This window comes from Biomphalaria glabrata, chromosome 2, assembly GCF_947242115.1.
Source record: "Biomphalaria glabrata chromosome 2, xgBioGlab47.1, whole genome shotgun sequence".
NCBI lineage: Eukaryota > Metazoa > Mollusca > Gastropoda > Planorbidae > Biomphalaria > Biomphalaria glabrata.
The window spans coordinates 28,173,265-28,193,940 of record NC_074712.1 but is presented as its reverse complement, the minus strand read 5'-3'; the positions used below and the strand labels follow the sequence as shown (position 1 = coordinate 28,193,940).

At 37.8% G+C, this 20,676-nt stretch overlaps 1 protein-coding gene across 1 annotated transcript; it reads right to left on the bottom strand.

The window, feature by feature from the left end:
* Positions 1-1,964: 1,964 nt before the first annotated feature.
* Positions 1,965-20,334, bottom strand: LOC106079150 (adhesion G protein-coupled receptor E2-like). Its single transcript, XM_056019810.1, has 6 exons — positions 20,000-20,334; positions 17,731-17,928; positions 16,771-17,537; positions 15,773-16,071; positions 3,134-3,356; positions 1,965-2,761 (listed from the first exon to the last, which is right to left on the bottom strand). The coding sequence occupies exons 3-6, from the start codon at positions 17,451-17,453 to the stop codon at positions 2,599-2,601; spliced, it is 1,368 nt and encodes a 455-aa protein (XP_055875785.1). The 5' UTR covers positions 17,454-17,537; positions 17,731-17,928; positions 20,000-20,334; the 3' UTR covers positions 1,965-2,598.
* Between the last annotated feature and the right edge of the window lie 342 nt (positions 20,335-20,676).

The window sequence follows — 20,676 nt, the reverse complement described above, 5'->3', positions numbered from 1 at the left end:
GAACTGCAGGAGAGCTACGGAGATTGTGGCACCATCTACACAGACGGATCCAAAATGGAGGGAAAAGTCGCGTGTGCCTGCTCCTTTCGGAACAAAACAATCTCCCGTAGACTCCCCGATGGCTGCTCCATCTTTACGGCCGAATTGCACGCAATATTGCTTGCACTTATGGCCGTAAAAGCATCAGAAAGGAGGAAATTTATAATCTGCTCCGACTCCAAATCTGCATTGCAAGCTTTGGGGCGGATGAAGACTGACATCCCATTGGTACATAAGAGCCTGAAGCTGTTGGACCAAATAACAGCCGACCGTAGGGATGTCACCTTCATCTGGGTCCCCTCCCATGTTGGCATTGAGGGAAACGAAGCCGCAGACAGAGAAGCAAAGAGAGCCCTAAATCATGCTGTGTCAGGAACCCATGTTCCCAGCTCGGACCTGAGACAAAGTATTGCCTCTGCCACCTATCGAGAGTGGCAGAACCGATGGGAGGCTGAGACTCACAGTAAACTCAGGCAGATTGTGGCGGATGTCAGGTGGCAGCCCACATCTAAGGGTCTGACAAGGCGTGGTAGCACGACCATGTCCAGACTTAGGATTGGCCACACCTACATCACGCACTCTTTTGTACTGAAGAGAGAGGAGCCCCAAATTTGTGAGTACTGTGACTCTCGCCTCACCGTGGAACATATCCTCGTTGATTGCCCCAGATACCAGGATGTCAGGGCGAAATATTTTAGAGCCACTAATTTAAAAACACTATTTGATAATGTCGACCCTGAGAAGGTACTGGGCTTTATCCGGGAAGTGGGGCTATCTACGAAGATCTGATTTATGAATTTGTGAACATGCACTATTTACATTAGATTTTTACCAAGTATTTAAATTTTTACTACCTTTACTATTTTAACTGTGAATAGACCTTGATTTTAATGATATGACTGTATAGAATCTGGCCCTTGTTGTTTAGAGAGAGAGTAGTCCTTAAGGGACTGCAGGCACGACATGGCCTAAATTGTGCCGATGTGCCTCAAATCAAAAATCTAAATCAAATCATCTTTGTGTACTTCATTAGGTTTTGTTTTTCTATTTGTAAATGATGGTTTAGTGTTTTATGTATTAGGCCTATAGCTAGTTTACTTTGTATTCTTCTGTCCAAAGTGTCTCTATGTTCAGGGATTTGACTTATGGTGTTACTCTCTCATGAAATTGGAATATTTGTCTGTTATAGCTCTCACTGCTCTATTTTGTATTTGTTCTAGTTTCTTTATGCTTTCTTGAGTTGAGGGATCCCAAACAGAGGAAGCATATTCTAATATTTGCCTAACTAAAATTAAAAGCATTTTAGTTTCATGTTCTTGCTCGATTTGTAAAACTTTCTTGTAATAAACTCAATGTTTTGCTAGATTTTTAAAATAGTTTCATCAATATGGGGATTCCGTGATAACTTTTCATTTATTATTACAACTAGATATTTTGAGCTTTTAGTCTGTGTGACTGATTTACCGTGAATAAAGTTAGTAGTTTTTATTTCTTTTAGTTTTTTTTTGTTATCTGGCATTTTTCTGGGTGGAAAGACATGCTCCAATTTGATTCCCATTTTTCTAATTCTTCTTATTCTTTTTGTAAAGGTTTGTGTTGTTAGCTCTTTTGGTGCTTTTATTCAAGCGACCCTGACAGGCTATTACATCGAACAAAGTTTTGCCTTAATCTCATAATTCAGTATTTTCTCTGTTTCTCCCTCTATCTCCGTGAAATCATCTTTAGGTTTAATACTATCCCAATGAAAGTCAATGTGAAACTTTACTTTCAACTCCTTTATGTCTTCTTAATAAAAAAAAAACCCACTAACAATTCTATCCATACATATCAATACTTTGTCAGAAGAAAAAAAAAGACTAACTTCAAGAGAATGAAATTACATATATAATTCTGATTTTTATTATGAAATCAAAACAATGGCGTAGCTAAGGATGGGGTCGGGTGAAAATTTGAAAATCCCCCTGGGCCCCAACTGGGTGTTCAAATAGTTTTTTTACATTAAATATTAAGCAAAATGCAAAGGCTCCAAAGAGGTCAAGCCCTCCGGCCCTAAATGATGGTAAATTTCTATAGCTACATCACTGAATCAAAAAATTTCTCTAGTTCTTATTATTTTCAATGTTTTTTATTTTTATATCCAATACAATATCTGAGATGGGTTAATCCAGGTCTCCATTGTTGAAAAAGATTGGAAACTCTAATTTTTAATACACACTCGCAATTTACACTATCAATAAATATTTCTAACATCAGATATTTTCCTTGGTCGTCTTCACCACACTGTGGACAGTACAACGTCATGGAAAGTTTCAAGAGCCGCATGAAGGAAGTTCTCATGTATCCACATCTGTGATTAGCTCTTCAATGCAGGCCTATACGTCTGTGATAAAATTTTTTGTACTAATTTGAAATGATCAAATTTTATGATACTTTATATTTTTGTTTAGTTAACCACACAAAAAAAAATATAATTGGGTAATTATTTTTATTAATTTACTTGGGACATTGGCCAAAAAATATCAAAACGAATTTTCTAAAATGGATCTGCGGTGACCTAGCCTACTGAGATATACATTTAAGTTCTGACGACATATTGGTAGAAACAATGCTTGTCTTTTCTGGTTTCTGCTCAGGTAGATACAGACTCAGTACTCGTCTGTTACATATGTAAGATAAGAAAATAAAACAACCTTGCAGGCCATTGAGTAGAATGGAAATAAATCTGAAAAATAAATATGTTTAAGATGAAACCAATGACAGTAGAAATAATAGGGTGAAGTTTACATACACAAAAGTAGAGCTAAAATGGCAAAATCTACGCACACAAAAGTAGAGCTAAAATGACTAAATCTACGCACACAAAAGACGACAAAAGTAGAGGTAAAATGATAAAATCTACGCATTCAAAAGTAGAAGTAAAATGAGTACATCTACAAACACTAAACAAGGCTTAAAGAAAGTGATCTTTACGCTATTTTCGTTAAACGAAGCCTAATAAGTTATTTACATTGAACTATCATATCATGTGTGTTAAATACAAATAAACGTTTTCCTCACGCATACCCACAAATAATGGAATCAATATGTTACTAACTCTATGATATCACTTTGGGTAGCAGTTGCAATGATTCCTAGTAGCCAAAAACCTCCAGTCATGGAAGATAACTTGATGTAGATGAATAGATTTTTAAGGTTGTCTTTCCTGTTGGCCTCTAAAGACTGAAATTTGCGAATTTTATAAATAGTTCCAATAGTAATGAAGAGAAACAGCAGGTTGATGATCACGATGAGTGCAAGAGGGACAACGACTGAAAGAGCTAAAGAAATAAAGAGTTATAGTTAATGATGTGAATTTGTTTTGCAAAGCTAAATAATATACCTTATCTTGTTAAAACTATTTTATTTTACAAAGGCTACGATGTTCTGTACTATGCTGATTATGGTTCCGTTAGGTTATTATTTGCCAGAAATGGTAATGAATATAAGCAATTTACTAGCTATACAATGCTTATGACGTCTCAAATAGCCTCTGACTAGTCCAACTACTGACCTCCACAACCACCAATCAAGGCAAGGAAAAAAAATTGAGTCTAAACCTTCGCTGCGTACGGTTCTACCTAAACATGGAAAAGGCCTCGGGAGTCAACCCTGAGGAAAAAATCAGAAGCCCTTGACAATTAGGCAGTTTGCAGAACACAGTGTTACACCCTGGCAAAGCCAACGACCCCACTGATCCCAAACTGTATCGGATCTTGCTGCGCACTTGCGGATCCAGAACTTTGGAGTGGGGGGCGATTTTTTTCCAAACCCTTACCCTAACGCCCAGTAAACCCTAACCCTAAGCATAAACGCGCGTACAGCATATATATATATATATATATATATATATATATATATATATATATATATATATATATACTGTAGTTGTAGTTTTTAAAACTGTTTAACACAAACCAACATCTAATATTAAAAGAATTGCTTTAAGCAACTCTACAGTTCAAGGACACGTCGGTGGCATGAGTTATGAAATTAAAAGCTTATTATGTAATTCTTTGCAAACGACTTATAGGCCTATACATACAGTTTGGGGATCAGGGGTGTCACAGGTTCTTACAGGGTGTAGTGATGTGTGCTGTAAACTTTCTAATGTCTGAGTTGCAAGGCAACAGAGTTTTGAGTTCAGTTGTACTTCTGCTAGGTGAGTAGCCAGCCAAGACTTATAAGCCCTTCCTGCTCGAAGCTTACTGGCTTCGCTCTTTCTCCTATTAGCGATAACATCTTCGCGTGCTCAATATTTGATCCACACGTGAAATATCAAGAAATACACGATAAACAGCTCTTTGCAAAAACTTTTACAATAATACTTAAGGCTAATTAATTAATTAATATTTAATGTTTGAAGCACTACTTCATAGAACAACAAATTCCTATTTGAAACATAGACTAATATCCATAGCAACGGATCATAAACTGGCAAAGATCTTTTCAGTATGGTTGGTGATTCCAGCAATACATATTGATTGTTATTCTAATTGGTTTCAATTTGAATTTTATTAATAAAAAAAGATAGATCTCTAGAACTTTGTATGTAGCTTTAAATTACATTTTCACTCTTCAACTCACTACAGATAAAAATTAGTTAAAAAAAAATGTTGATGAATTAGAAAAAAATTTGCAAGTTAAACATGGGGGTCTACCGAAAACCAGAAAGCATGCTAAGGGGTCTACGAGACAAAAATGTTTGGGAACCACTGATATATGTTTTTTTCCGACCCCCCCCCCACCGCGAATTTTTTTTATATGTATTTATGTGTGTGTCTACATAATCTTTATTACATTCTGACCCTTCATTCTTTCGGAAGACGTTTATTGTGCCCTAGAATAGGCTCTTCCATGAGTTAGTGGAAAAATTATAGATTCCCCTCCATTATTAGCAATGGGGACTGTAGGAGTGCTAGGAGCTCTCCCAGCTTTTCGCCCCGCCGCCAAGCACTATTTCTGGTATTGAAAGCCAACAAAATGCATATTCTGAGGTATATGCACTGCATTTTCCTGCTATTAAAAAGTTTTATTTCAAAAACCTAATGTGCTATTCTTACTGACTTAGACCCTCCCGCGACGTTCGGCGCATTTGCCTTCAAGCTGTTTCCATAAAAATCTGTCACTGGTAATGTCTAAAGCCTCTTCCCACCTGCCATGAGGACCTCCATGAATGAGTGGCGTCAAGTTGTACTAGGATATCATTGCAACTCTTCTTATGCGTAATTCATTTTGTCGGAGAACATGTCCCTTAAACCTCATGCGTCGCTCTCTCACAATCTTACTAAGGGGTCGACTCCCAGTTCGGCATGGAATTTCCTTGATTTAGATCAGATCTCTATAACTGACTCCTAAAATCTGTCTTAGCCATCTTTGTTGAGCCACATTTAGTGTTTTTCAATTTCGGCAGATGACTATTCACTGCAGTTTATTAATGGAGCCCTGCCACTGGTAAAAATGTGTAACCTCTCTTGAATACGCTCTTGGAATTAAGTGACTGTAGTTCGCTTTAGATTTTATATCGAAAAGAGAAGTTTTATCGTCAAAATCATCTGTTGGGGGTTTTCCACCCCAAAATGCTCAGTAGGGGGATCTTAAACTCAAAACCATCTGGAGGGGTTTTAAACTTTAAAAAAAAGCCATCTGTAGCAGAGGGGTTTAAACTCAAAACCCCCGATTGGATTGGCTACGCTCAATTTGTAATTTGCTTTTTTTTTTATATTGAAGAGGTATTTTTAGCATCAAACCCCTCTGAATGGGGGTTTAAACTCAAAACCCCTTTGCCTACGCTCATAATATTTTGAGTGCGTAATAAGCTTTTTTTTATGTTGAAGAGGGGGTTTATCGTAAATTTTAGAGGGGGTTTTAAAATCAAAATCTTCCTTAACTGTGCTCTTGGAATTAGGGGATTTTCGTTTGCATTTTTTTTGTTTTTGTTGTATAGAAGAGGAGGAGTTAACTGCTAAAACCCCAGGTAGGGGGTTTAAAACTCAAAACCCCTGGTAGGTGGTTTTACATTCAAAACCCCTGGTAGTTTTTTAAACTCGAACCCCCCTGGTAGGGTTTTTAAACTCGAACCCCCCTGGTAGGGGGTTTTAAACTCAAAACCCCTTTGGTTGTGCTGGGGAAGTGATGGTTTAGTATTAAAATCTCACCTAAAATAAACAAAATCAAAGCAAAAAATCAGTCACTAATTCCGAATCCCCCCCCCCCTTTCGGGGATTTCATTTCGGGAGGTTTTGAACCCCCCCCCCCCCCGGACTACGCCCACGATATATATATATATATATATATATATATATATATATATATATATATATATATATATATATATATATTAGGGGTGCACCGGATAGTCCCTCCGTCTCCGGCTTCTGCCGAATATCCGGCATTTTTTACTATCCGGTGCTATTCGGCTCCGGACGAATATCACTACCGGATAGTAAACCGGATAGTAAAAAATAAACCTATTTAATATGCATAAAGTGGACCTCGTTCCATTAATGTCTGTTGTAGAATGTATTAATGTTTATATTAAAACAAAATAATGTGCTTAAAAATAGAGCCATTATGAATATGCATCAAACATCGTTTATTATAAAGACAAGGCGTGTTAATAATTTAATATAAATAGAGATGAAACTTTACATCATAAATGCGCTTTACATACAGAGCAGCAATGGCTGACACTTTTTTCAATTTCTCTTGACCTTTGAGTAGGTTAGTTAACATGTTAAAATGCTACATTCCGTGACTATGTCATGCTGGCCAGACGTCTGTCTAGCTGTGCGGGTATATCAAGGCGTGACCTCCGTGTATGTCGAAGGCGCCGGTATATCTCCAGATGTAGAGATGAACAACTCCCACCCCTTTTATTTGTTTAGTCCATCACATTGAGTTTTTTTATAGGCAGGTGACCACAAGTTAAATACTATGGACGTAGGTTTAATGTCAGCGTATTGACCCTCTTTAGGGGTCACACCTTTCGAGGGAACTGAGTTTGTTTATTTAGTAGTTAATCTTTATTAGGGGGGCTGGACTACAAGAGCCACACCTCTAAGGTAACTAGGTATATTTCCAGATGGAAAACTCCCTCCCCCTTTTATTTGTTTAGTCCATCACATTGAGTTCATTGATTGACAGGTGACCACAAGTCAGATACGATGGACGTAACCACTCTCTAGAGGTCACACGAGGGAACTATGTTTGTTTACTTAGTAGTTAATCTTAATTGGGGGGGGGGAGGGGACTGGACTTCAAGCCAAACATCTACACGGGTATCCGGACAAAGAGTTTGCTTATTTGGAGAAAAATCTTAATCACGTGGTTGGGCTAGAGGCCACACTTTTTCAAGTGTGCCGAGTTACTTGAACATAAATCTCAATTAGTAAGCTGGACTAAAAATCACACGCACCTAAACAACTATACACACTACACTAGGACTACATGTGTAGGCTCACTAGGTATATCTGACCAGGTTGTTGGTCTAAAATGCATTAACACATACATCCGACCACTATACAAGGCAGATTGCACTTTACTTATGAGAGATTTACATTAGTAATTAGTTAAATATATACTAACATTATTAACATTGACCTTCCTACACACATCCTTTACAGTTGGTGGCATCGTACATACACACAGATACTCTCATGCTATACAGATTTTTAGAAATAATGTTAAGTTTGAATAAATCAATCAGTAACAGAGTTTAAAACAATAACGTATATAAAAGGAAAAAAAATAAAACCAACCAATATAGGTCACATGTTATTTAACAGTTTCGTAAAATGTTCAGCAACACAAGCTATTAACAAGACACTTGGGTATCCGACTCCGGCTCCGGCCCCGGCCGAATATCAAATTTTACTATCCGGTCATATCCGGCCCCGGCCGGATATCAAAAAGTATCCGGTGCACCCCTAATATATATATATATATATATATATATATATATATTAGATTTTGTTTAAAAAAAAGACGTGTTTCTCAACCTTTGGCGAAAAAAAGCCATGTTGAGGGCTTTTTCTAGACAGCTAGGGGCCTGGGGGAGCGCTATAAGCTCCCCCAGTGGGGGTCCGGGGCTAGGCTTTTACGCCAAAAGCGTTTTCTTGCATTCTTCACTGCAGAAACGCATTCTCCTGACATCTACAGCTTATTCATCTTATTCAAAAATGACCTTTTGAAAATGTTTTACTTGAAAAATATTCTAATATGAATTTACAGGCCCTTACTACATTGCAAATACAACCGATTTGTTACTTGAAAAGATAAGATACCCCATATATTTAAATTAAAACTTTGAGGATCGCCGCCGAAAAAAAAAATTCGAAAAATATTTTTAAAAAAAGCTCATTTGTAAGTGATATATTTTGTTCAATAGACATGTTTGTAACTTTGTTTTGTTACAGAACTATAATTCAAAGCTCTAAACAAAAAATTTCGGAAGTGGGAGGAGAAATTATGTGGGCCAATTCGATTCTTCTCTAATTATTTTGCATTTTTAGGATTCAAGAATATATTATGAGCTATAGTCTCAAATTTATTTATACAATAGAAAAATATCAGTATGAGTAGGTTGGAAAAAGGGGAATAATATCAGAACTCATCTCAATTATTACTCTTATAATGAAAACATTTCGTAGGAATTCTAAATTTTCCAAAACAAAGTTTTTCTTAAAATAACTAAGATAAATTCGTGTGCAATTACATAAACTCTGTCGCCATATTTGACTATTCTGTTTTAAAACGTCATGTTTTCGTCTGGAAAGGGAGAGGGCGGTAGAGTGAAAACGTTAATCCTCGCTCCTTTTTATAATTTCTGCTAATGATTGCATTTGTCATTAGGCAATGGGGTGTAGGGCGACTCGATAAAAGAATTTAATTTATAACGTATATAAATTATATTAGTGACATATTTTTTTAATTTGGTAATTTCTTAACTAAAATACAAAAAGAAAAACGTATTGGTTTGTCCGATGGGCTGAGGGCGATTGCATGTATCACCCCTCCCACCTAGTACAACCCTTTTTAATTTTATATTAACTAATGATAAAATTTGAGATCAGAGTCTGTGTGCGACATAATACACAAATGAGTTTAAACATCAATATGTACCTTATAGAATATAGATATTAAACTAATTTTGTTCACAAACTGATTTCTCCATAAAAATAGGACCGCCCCCCTCACTCAGAGGGCAGACTGGGGAGGGCAGTAGAAGCAATCCCCCCCCCCACCTCATCGAATCGGCTAAGGTACCAGAAGTGTAGCTATATAATATAAAAATTATATAGTAATTCAACTAAATTTGTTCACAAACTATGATTTCAAAAGAAAAGTAGGACCGCCCCCCCCTCACTCAAAGGGTTTATGTGGGAAGGGCAGTAAATGTATTCGCCCCCCACCCCACCCCACAGGGGAACGACATAATATAAAGATCGGAATATCAATATCAAGTTTTAATTATAGCCTATCGATATTTAATAGATTCTGTTAACAAGCTGAGATTTCTACAAATAAATTGGACAGCCCCCCATCCCACCAAATCGGCCAACTTACTAGAAAAGGGGGAGGGTGGCGAAATAATCTAAAAATAGGTTGAAATATAAATAATTAGTATATATTAATAACATAACTAAAAATTCTTCCCTACCGCCCCCCCCCCCTTGGATCCGCCAGTGCTCTCGCGTTCCTTTGGCTACACCAGCTGGGTCGAGAGACTGGAACTGGGCGACACCGTTCAGACAAATGGCCCGACACATGTCCATGTGATGAGCCTCCCTGGTTCCACGACTGAAGAAGGCCAAACTAAGGCAACCTTTTATCTGCTTACCTACAGAATATTATCTTAAATGACAGAGAGAGGCGCAATTATCTATTTTCACATCATAGGCTTCTAACGTCTCATATCATAGGCTTCTAACGTCTCATATCATAGGCTTCTAACGTCTCATATCAAAGGCTTCTAACGTCTCATATCATAGGCTTCTAACGTCTCATATCATAGGCTTCTAACGTCTCATATCATAGGCTTCTAACGTCTCATATCATAGGCTCCTAACGACTCATATCAAAGGCTTCTAACGTCTCATATCAAAGGCTTCTAACGTCTCATATCATAGGCTTCTAACGTCTCATAGCATAGGCTTCTAACGTCTCATATCATAGGCTTCTAACGTCTCATATCAAAGGCTTCTAACGTCTCATATCATAGGCTTCTAACGTCTCATATCATAAGCTTCTAACGTCTCATATCAAAGACTTCTAACGTCTCATATCATAGGCTTCTAACGTCTCATATCATAGGCTTCTAACGTCTCATATCAAAGGCTTCTAACGTCTCATATCATAGGCTTCTAACGTCTCATATCATAGGCTTCTAACGTCTCATATCATAGGCTCCTAACGTCTCATATCATAGGCTCCTAACGTCTCATATCATCATATGCTTCTAACGTCTCATATCATAGGCTCCTAACGTCTCATATCATAGGCTTCTAACGTCTCATATCATAGGCTTCTAACGTCTCATATCATCATATGCTTCTAACGTCTCATATCATAGGCTCCTAACGTCTCATATCATAGGCTCCTAACGTCTCATATCATAAGCTTCTAACGTCTCATATCATAGGCTCTTAACGTCTCATATCATAGGCTTCTAACGTCTCATATCATAGGCTTCTAACGTCTCATATCATAGGCTCCTAACGTCTCATATCATAGGCTCCTAACGTCTCATATCATAGGCTCCTAACGCCTCATATCATAGGCTCCTAACGTCTCATATCATAGGCTTCTAACGTCTCATATCATAGGCTTCTAACGTCTCATATCATAGGCTTCTAACGTCTCATATCATAGGCTCCTAACGTCTCATATCATAGGCTTCTAACGTCTCATATCATAGGCTTCTAACCTTAGAGGTGTGGCTCTTGTAGTCCAGCCCCTCTAATAAAGATTAACTACTAAATAAACAAACTCAGTTCCCTAGAAAGGTGTGACCTCTAGAGACTGTCAATACGCTGACATTAAACCTACGTCCATCGTATTTAACTTGTGATCAACTGCCTATAAAAAAAAACTCAATGTGATGGACTAAACAAATAAAAAGGGGTGGGAGTTGTTCATCTCTTCCTCTGGAGATATACTCGCACAGCTAGATAGACGTCTGGTCAGCATGACGTAGTCAAGGAATGTAGCATGTTAACATGTTAACTAACCTACTCAAAGGTCAAGACAAATTGAAAAAAGTGTCAGCCATTGCTGCTCTGTATGTAAAGCGCATTTATGATATAAAGTTTCATTTCTATTTATATTAAGTTATTAACACGCCTTGTTTTTATAATAAACGATGTTTGGTGCATATTCATAATGGCTCTATTTTTAAGCACATTATTTTGTTTTAATATAAACATTAATACATTCTACAACAGACATTAATGGAACGAGGTCCACTTTATGCATATTAAATAGATATATTTTTTACTATCCGGTTTACTATCCGGTAGTGATATCCGACCGGAGCCGAATAGCTTCGGATAGTAAAAAATGCCGGATATTCCGCAGAAGCCGGAGCCGGAGGAACTATCAGGTGCACCCCTACTTCTAACGTCTCATATCATAGGCTCCAAACGTCTCATATCATAGGCTTCTAACGTCTCATATCAAAGGCTTCTAACGTCTCATATCATAGGCTTCTAACGTCTCATATCATAGGCTTCTAACGTCTCATATCATAGGCTCCTAACGTCTCATATCATAGGCTTCTAACGTCTCATATCATAGGCTTCTAACGTCTCATATCAAAGGCTTCTAACGTCTCATATCATAGGCTTCTAACGTCTCATAGCATAGGCTCCTAACGTCTCATATCATAGGCTCCTAACGTCTCATATCATAGGCTTCTAACGTCTCATATCATAGGCTCCTAACGTCTCATATCATAGTCTTCTAACGTCTCATATCATAGGCTCCTAACGTCTCATATTATAGGCTCCTAACTTCTCATATCATAGGCTCCTAACGTCTCATATCATAGGCTCCTAACGTCTCATATCATCATATGCTTCTAACGTCTCATATCATAGGCTCCTAACGTCTCATATCATAGGCTTCTAACGTCTCATATCATAGGCTTCTAACGTCTCATATCATCATATGCTTCTAACGTCTCATATCATAGGCTCCTAACGTCTCATATCATAGGCTCCTAACGTCTCATATCATAAGCTTCTAACGTCTCATATCATAGGCTCTTAACGTCTCATATCATAGGCTTCTAACGTCTCATATCATAGGCTTCTAACGTCTCATATCATAGGCTCCTAACGTCTCATATCATAGGCTCCTAACGTCTCATATCATAGGCTCCTAACGCCTCATATCATAGGCTCCTAACGTCTCATATCATAGGCTTCTAACGTCTCATATCATAGGCTTCTAACGTCTCATATCATAGGCTTCTAACGTCTCATATCATAGGCTCCTAACGTCTCATATCATAGGCTTCTAACGTCTCATATCATAGGCTTCTAACCTTAGAGGTGTGGCTCTTGTAGTCCAGCCCCTCTAATAAAGATTAACTACTAAATAAACAAACTCAGTTCCCTAGAAAGGTGTGACCTCTAGAGACTGTCAATACGCTGACATTAAACCTACGTCCATCGTATTTAACTTGTGATCAACTGCCTATAAAAAAAAACTCAATGTGATGGACTAAACAAATAAAAAGGGGTGGGAGTTGTTCATCTCTTCCTCTGGAGATATACTCGCACAGCTAGATAGACGTCTGGTCAGCATGACGTAGTCAAGGAATGTAGCATGTTAACATGTTAACTAACCTACTCAAAGGTCAAGACAAATTGAAAAAAGTGTCAGCCATTGCTGCTCTGTATGTAAAGCGCATTTATGATATAAAGTTTCATTTCTATTTATATTAAGTTATTAACACGCCTTGTTTTTATAATAAACGATGTTTGGTGCATATTCATAATGGCTCTATTTTTAAGCACATTATTTTGTTTTAATATAAACATTAATACATTCTACAACAGACATTAATGGAACGAGGTCCACTTTATGCATATTAAATAGATATATTTTTTACTATCCGGTTTACTATCCGGTAGTGATATCCGACCGGAGCCGAATAGCTTCGGATAGTAAAAAATGCCGGATATTCCGCAGAAGCCGGAGCCGGAGGAACTATCAGGTGCACCCCTACTTCTAACGTCTCATATCATAGGCTCCAAACGTCTCATATCATAGGCTTCTAACGTCTCATATCAAAGGCTTCTAACGTCTCATATCATAGGCTTCTAACGTCTCATATCATAGGCTTCTAACGTCTCATATCATAGGCTCCTAACGTCTCATATCATAGGCTTCTAACGTCTCATATCATAGGCTTCTAACGTCTCATATCAAAGGCTTCTAACGTCTCATATCATAGGCTTCTAACGTCTCATAGCATAGGCTCCTAACGTCTCATATCATAGGCTCCTAACGTCTCATATCATAGGCTTCTAACGTCTCATATCATAGGCTCCTAACGTCTCATATCATAGTCTTCTAACGTCTCATATCATAGGCTCCTAACGTCTCATATTATAGGCTCCTAACTTCTCATATCATAGGCTCCTAACGTCTCATATCATAGGCTCCTAACGTCTCATATCATAGGCTCCTAACGTCTCATATCATAGGCTCCTAACGTCTCATATCATAGGCTCCTAACGTCTCATATATCATAGGCTTCTAACGTCTCATATCATAGGCTCCTAACGTCTCATATCATAGGCTCCTGTCAATCAATGAACTCAATGTGATGGACTAAACAAATAAAAGGGGGAGGGAGTTCATCTGGAAATATACCTAGTTACCTTAGAGGTGTGGCTCTTGTAGTCCAGCCCCTCTAATAAAGATTAACTACTAAATAAACAAACTCAGTTCCCTAGAAAGGTGTGACCTCTAGAGACTGTCAATACGCTGACATTAAACCTACGTCCATCGTATTTAACTTGTGATCAACTGCCTATAAAAAAAAACTCAATGTGATGGACTAAACAAATAAAAAGGGGTGGGAGTTGTTCATCTCTTCCTCTGGAGATATACTCTCACAGCTATATAGACGTCTGGTCAGCATGACGTAGTCAAGGAATGTAGCATGTTAACATGTTAACTAACCTACTCAAAGGTCAAGACAAATTGAAAAAAGTGTCAGCCATTGCTGCTCTGTATGTAAAGCGCATTTATGATATAAAGTTTCATTTCTATTTATATTAAGTTATTAACACACCTTGTCTTTATAATAAACGATGTTTGGTGCATATTCATAATGGCTCTATTTTTAAGCACATTATTTTGTTTTAATATAAACATTAATACATTCTACAACAGACATTAATGGAACGAGGTCCACTTTATGCATATTAAATAGGTTTATTTTTTACTATCCGGTTTACTATCCGGTAGTGATATCCGACCGGAGCCGAATAGCACCGGATAGTAAAAAATGCCGGATATTCGGCAGAAGCCGGAGCCGGAGGAACTATCCGGTGCACCCCTACTTCTAACGTCTCATATCATAGGCTCCTAACGTCTCATATCATAGGCTTCTAACGTCTCATATCATAGGCTTCTAACGTCTCATATCATAGGCTTCTAACGTCTCATATCATAGGCTCCTAACGTCTCATATCATAGGTTCCTGACGTCTCATATCATAGGCTCCTAACGTCTCATATCATAGGCTCCTAACGTCTCATATCATAGGCTCCTAATGTCTCATATCATAGGCTCCTAACGTCTCATATCATAGGCTCCTAACGTCTCATATCATAGGCTCCTAACGTCTCCTATCATAGGCTCCTAACGTCTCATATCATAGGCTTCTAACGTCTCATATCATAGGCTTCTAACGTCTCATATCATAGGCATGTAACGTCTCATATCATATCGAACGTCACATTCAGTGGGGGGGGGGCGTGGAGGATGAATGGTTAAGCGATTGGCTTTCGAACCGACAAGTCCTGGATTCAAGCCTCCGTGAAGACTGGAAATTTTATTTTCAGGATTTTTACGACGCTCCTGAGTCCACCCAATTTTAATGGGTACCTGCCTTTAGTTGGGAAAAGTAAAGGCGGTTGGTCGTTGTGCTGGCTACATGACACCCTCGTTAACAGTGGTCCTAGAAACATCATCTGCCCTATAGATAGCAAGGTCTGAAAGGGATACTTTACCTTTTTTACTTTAACATTTACTTTTAACATTTAACATTACATCCTAGCCAAAACCCCACACATGACAGCGAACTAATAATAGTAATAATTATTATAACTTTTATATAGAGCTACCTTCATGCTTATAGCATGCTCAGGGCGCTATGGTCTAATCTCATTTGTGGACCATTTGGAGGGGGAGGGCTATCTGTGAGGTTTTCCGTGCTGCCTTTAGGCGCTCAGTAAACACACCTCTGCTCGTGTTGGGTGTCGAACCTCAAGCCCCCTACATAAGTAGACAAGATAAGCCAAGTTCAAGCGTACTAAACCTCTCGACCACGCTTCCCACTATCTAAACTAAAACGCATACTAAGAACAGACATTATTTTTATTTAGTGAGAGTTTCTCCTCTTATCATCTATCTCTTTAGATGCTTTATGGAAGCTCAACTATAAGGATTTATTTACCAGTAAGAATCGCTGTATCCAAGAAACATGACGTAGTTCCATAGCCGATATCGTGTCCGTTTGTTGTCACCATGGAGATTATTACAACAGATGCAATGATCACGATGGGAACGGCCAGAGAAATAAGAAATCTTTTGATTGTTTGTAGTTTTAGACTGTTTGATTTATGGGAAGGTCTTGTCTTTGATGTGAACACTTTGAACATTGAGTAGCTGCAAATGAAGGTCCAGGTAAAAGCCCAGATCCAGCAGAAGTGTATGCACACTCCAATTGTCGTACACACTGGGCCTATTGTTGTACTTTTGAAAGAGAGACTTTGTGTATAATGATTATGTTTTAAAGCAGACATAAAATGTTAAAATGTTAAAATATTGTTTGGTTATATTTCACGTATCCAGGTAACCAATGGCGTAGCTATGGTGGGGGACATGAGGGTCCAAAGTTGAAAATCCTCCTGGGCCCCCACTTGAAGGGTTCCCCCAAATGAGTGTTCGATTTTTTTTTACATTAACATAAAGCCAATGCCATGCTATCTTGCTGTTCATGTTGTAATGCATATTAGTGACACACATTAGACTTATATTTAGTAAGTACTTTATCTCGTCATGATGTCGAATGTTAACATGCAGGGACCCAAAAGAGGCTAAGCCACCCGCCCACGACCCCCCTCCCCCCCCAAAAAAAAATAGAATGGCGATGGAATAAACCACAACTTACCAAAAGTTTTGATACGATAAAGATACTATATAAATACTTTTAAATTAATCCAAAAAAAAAAATCAGCAATAAAGTATTTACTTAAATTAATTCGTCATAAGCCAAGTAAAATTTAAAAGACATTTTTGAACAATAGTAAAATGAGCACCAAAAAATGGCGAGGTCTCTTCATAAATTATCTACATTTGTGAAGTAATTTCTTATGATTCGGAATTGAAAAGATTTTCTTACAAATGACTAGCTAGTGAGGAAAAAAATACATCAATAGGCCTACTACTTACATCTCTGAGCCAACAATGAGAAACAGCTGAGCCAATAAAAGTGTGAAACATAAAAATATGTTGTTTCTTCCAGCCAAGTTTTGCAGTGATGGAAACTTCAGGTAAGTGATTATAGTCAGAGTCAGAGCCAGCATAGAGACACACACTAGAATTAGGTTCATTAAGTATTTAACTCTGGAGAGTCCAGTCTCACGTGATGATACTTGAACTTTCTTGGACATGATGCTCTTGAACTCCCTGTCCAGTACTTCATGGCATATGTTCAAGTTTCCATCCTCAGTGATCTGCACCATGTTTAGGTCTTCGACATCAGAGATGTTGACCTTGGTCATATTGGCGTCAACAATGATCTTCACTCTTGGAGGAATGTTATTAGTAACAAAAGTGACGTCAAATTGGCCCCTGTCAAACGTCACAAAACTGCAGGTCAACGCTGGGCAAAGTCTGAGAAAATGATCAGATTGGTAAATGATGTCCTCATTCTTACTAAAGAAGTCAGCACTGCTCAGTACACTGACCAGGTGTGAGGTGCTACAGTATGGATCAACTAGACTTTCTTCAGGTACAAACACTGCGTTAAGATTCAGCTCCGATAAATTGCCTAAAATAAACTCCTCAAAACTATCTCTGTTCAAATTGACATCAGCTATTAAGTCTCCAGATATAAAATATGTCATCAACATATCAGACTGATTGGTGTAGTTATCAAGGAAAACACAGATATACAGATTATATCCAGCGGAGACTGGTTTCAATATAAAGGTGAGCTGTTGAGAAAATAGACATAGAGGTGTAAATCTTATTCTTATAACAGTGGCATGAGTGTAACTGTGTGTGTTAATTTATTGTTTACTTTGAAAATATCTGAACAGTACAACTAATTAAATCAAACTTATTTCTTGGTTTGTGTTTCTGTAAAATTAAAAATGTCTATTAGGCCTACACTAAACGAGCTCCTACCTCTTGTTTGAGAGAACTTAATAATTCTGACGCAAGTGTTAATGTTGAATTAAAAAACTCTGCTCTTGTGCTATTTAATTGATGAGTCAGCCAAACTTGTAGATGATAGCCAAGTCCTCGAATCAGTGGCAGGGCCGTGTGACATCTGGCGTTGACAAGAAGTTTTCCATCAGAACAATGAAGTGGAACACAGTGACCCTGTTTGTATTAGTAGATAGCATGGTAGACAATTACGTTTCAGTTCACATATGAGACAAGCATTCAGTGGAATATGAAAGGAACATGAAAACTGCATTTAATCAATTCTTTTAATTATTGGATGAATATAGAATTAAGCAATGAACTAATTCTGAAGCACATGTTAGACATATTCTGACATCAGCTTACAACTGATAACAAATTGTATTGGACAGTCCTGACCATCAAGGCTGCTTGAGATAGCTGAAAGCCTCTTAAGCACAAAAGCCTATACTCGAGACCCAAAAGTAAAAAAAAAGCAACGACGATGTAAAAAAAACACAAAAAAACATACATCTACCCCACCCCCAACCATCTTTAATAAGAGTGGAAATTCGGAAATTCATTGCTTAAGACTTGAGTTACTATGTTGTTCATATACCGGTCTTTTTAGACCTATATGATTTTGTTTCTTTTATCACCCAAGTCAAAATGTGTCCTTTTATTGTTATTTTCTATTAGTTACTTACCTTATGTGTCTTTCTAGCTTATATCTTCTGTTATATATTTATATTTCATATTTTCACATAAAATCGAACAAACCGACTGTCCTATTTTTACTCGACTACATGGTTGTGTCTCTTTTAAAAGTATGTACAAACTCTGGACTTTAGATGTCGAATAGAGACTTTCGGTACGTTCTTTTCAGACGAGTTATTTCTATGCATCACGTCATAGTTGTGATAATATTCCATAGCGTCACCAGAAGTCCGTGAACATACAACCGGTATATCACGGGCAATGTTCCATAGCGTCACCAGAAGTCCGTGAACATACAACCGGTATATCACGGGCAATATTCCATAGCGTCACCAGAAGTCCGTGAACATACAACCGGTATATCACGGGCAATGTTCCATAGCGTCACCAGAAGTCCGTGAACATACAACCGGTATATCACGGGCAATGTTCCATAGCGTCACCAGAAGTCCGTGAACATACAACCGGTATATCACGGGCAATGTTCCATAGCGTCACCAGAAGTCCGTGAACATACAACCGGTATATCACGGGCAATGTTCCATAGCGTCACCAGAAGTCCGTGAACATACAACCGGTATATCACGGGCAATGTTCCATAGCGTCACCAGAAGTCCGTGAACATACAACCGGTATATCACGGGCAATGTTCCATAGCGTCACCAGAAGTCCGTGAACATACAACCGGTATATCACGGGCAATGTTCCATAGCGTCACCAGAAGTCCGTGAACATACAACCGGTATATCACCGGCAATGTTCCATAGCGTCACCAGAAGTCCGTGAACATACAACCGGTATATCACGGGCAATGTTCCAATCTGAGTTGTAATACATGTGAAGTTCCTTTCAAATCTTTGCACTCTACAAATGGAAATGTGTTAACAAACAGGCGTATCCATAATTAGCTTGTTGTTTTTTGTGTGTGTGCATCCTTTGAAGAAGTGGCAGACAGAGAAAGCGATGGGAAGACAACATCAAAGAATGGACAGGACTGTCGTTGAAAGAGGTTCTATCCAAGGCAAAAGACAGAGAGGTAGGGAGAAAGACGGTTGACAAATCTTGTGTGGTGCCGCACTGATGCCCCAACGGTCCAGCAGACTAACGGTTAGGTGAAGGTGAAGGTCGTTGTTTGTTGTTAGCACTGTAGATCAAATCCAATGTTCTAAGCTCTTTTCGTTTGTAGCATAAAGTCAAAAGTTTCATCTTTAGTCATCTGCTTAATGGCATCCATGACATTTTTTGTCCATTTATTTCAAAATATTTCCCAATGTCTAGTTTCATTTCTTACGCATTTATTGAGCTTCACCATCATATTTCTTCATAGCGCTTTCATTTTCTTTTTCTCTCTGACTGAATTACAATGCTTCATAAAGTAAACTAGATCTGGTTTTTAAGATTCAAGTGTAAACAAAGAGCAGATTACTGGGATTAACTTTTCGAGTGAAAATCCTCAAATGAATGTGTACTTGAAAAGAAGAAAAACTGAAAAAAAAAACAAAACAACTTATACAACTTCAAATATAATAAAAAAAAATAAATTGGTTCAAACCGGGTATCGAGCCCATGATTTGGACACCTTTAGCTGTGTGAACGTACGATGTTACCTATTCGGACAGCGGGCAATGCGTACTGTTGCGATTATTAATTGGAATTTACATTATACATTTACATTATATGGACTTTAGATCTAACACTAGACCTAGACTTCTGAATTAGAATTCTTAAGATCTAGTCTATATTTAGATCTACTTCTAGAATCTAGATGTATCTCCTATTAGATTTACGTAAAACTATAAGTAACGCTTGGATAATCTTTCAATAAACTTGAAGCAGCTTTAATTTTACTCAGTTATGCATAATATCGTTAACCTAAGTCTGACTACGCCATGTTTTTTTTTTTTTTTTACTTTTGAATAATTCAAATGATAGGCTTTTAAATCTAGACTTAGAAGACTATGCGCAAAATTTTCATGAATTCTTGAATTAATAATGCCTTACAATTGGAAATTCCCAAACGCGATAGTCCTTTTAAAACCGATGTTGGCTCTAGATATAGGTCTAGTACTCAAGCCAAATTTATATTTATCTATTTTTTACTTTAAAAAATTAGAAAGGTCAAACAAGAGTAATCCCCAGGTGTCCAACGAGCTAGTAATTCTTTTCTCAGCGATATACATCAACTGTTAAATTTCTTGGAAAATCGCTAGAGCCGTTTTTGAGATAAGC

Coding starts and splice junctions, on each gene's coding strand:
- LOC106079150 (XM_056019810.1), bottom strand. CDS start 17,453: ATGTTGATGACATATTTTATATCTGGAGACTTAATAGCTGATGTCAAT. Junction 16,072..16,770: donor CTCATTGTTGGCTCAGAGAT/GTAAGTAGTAGG, acceptor CTCTTTCAAAAG/TACAACAATAGGCCCAGTGT. Junction 3,357..15,772: donor GGATACAGCGATTCTTACTG/GTAAATAAATCC, acceptor TTATTTCTTTAG/CTCTTTCAGTCGTTGTCCCT.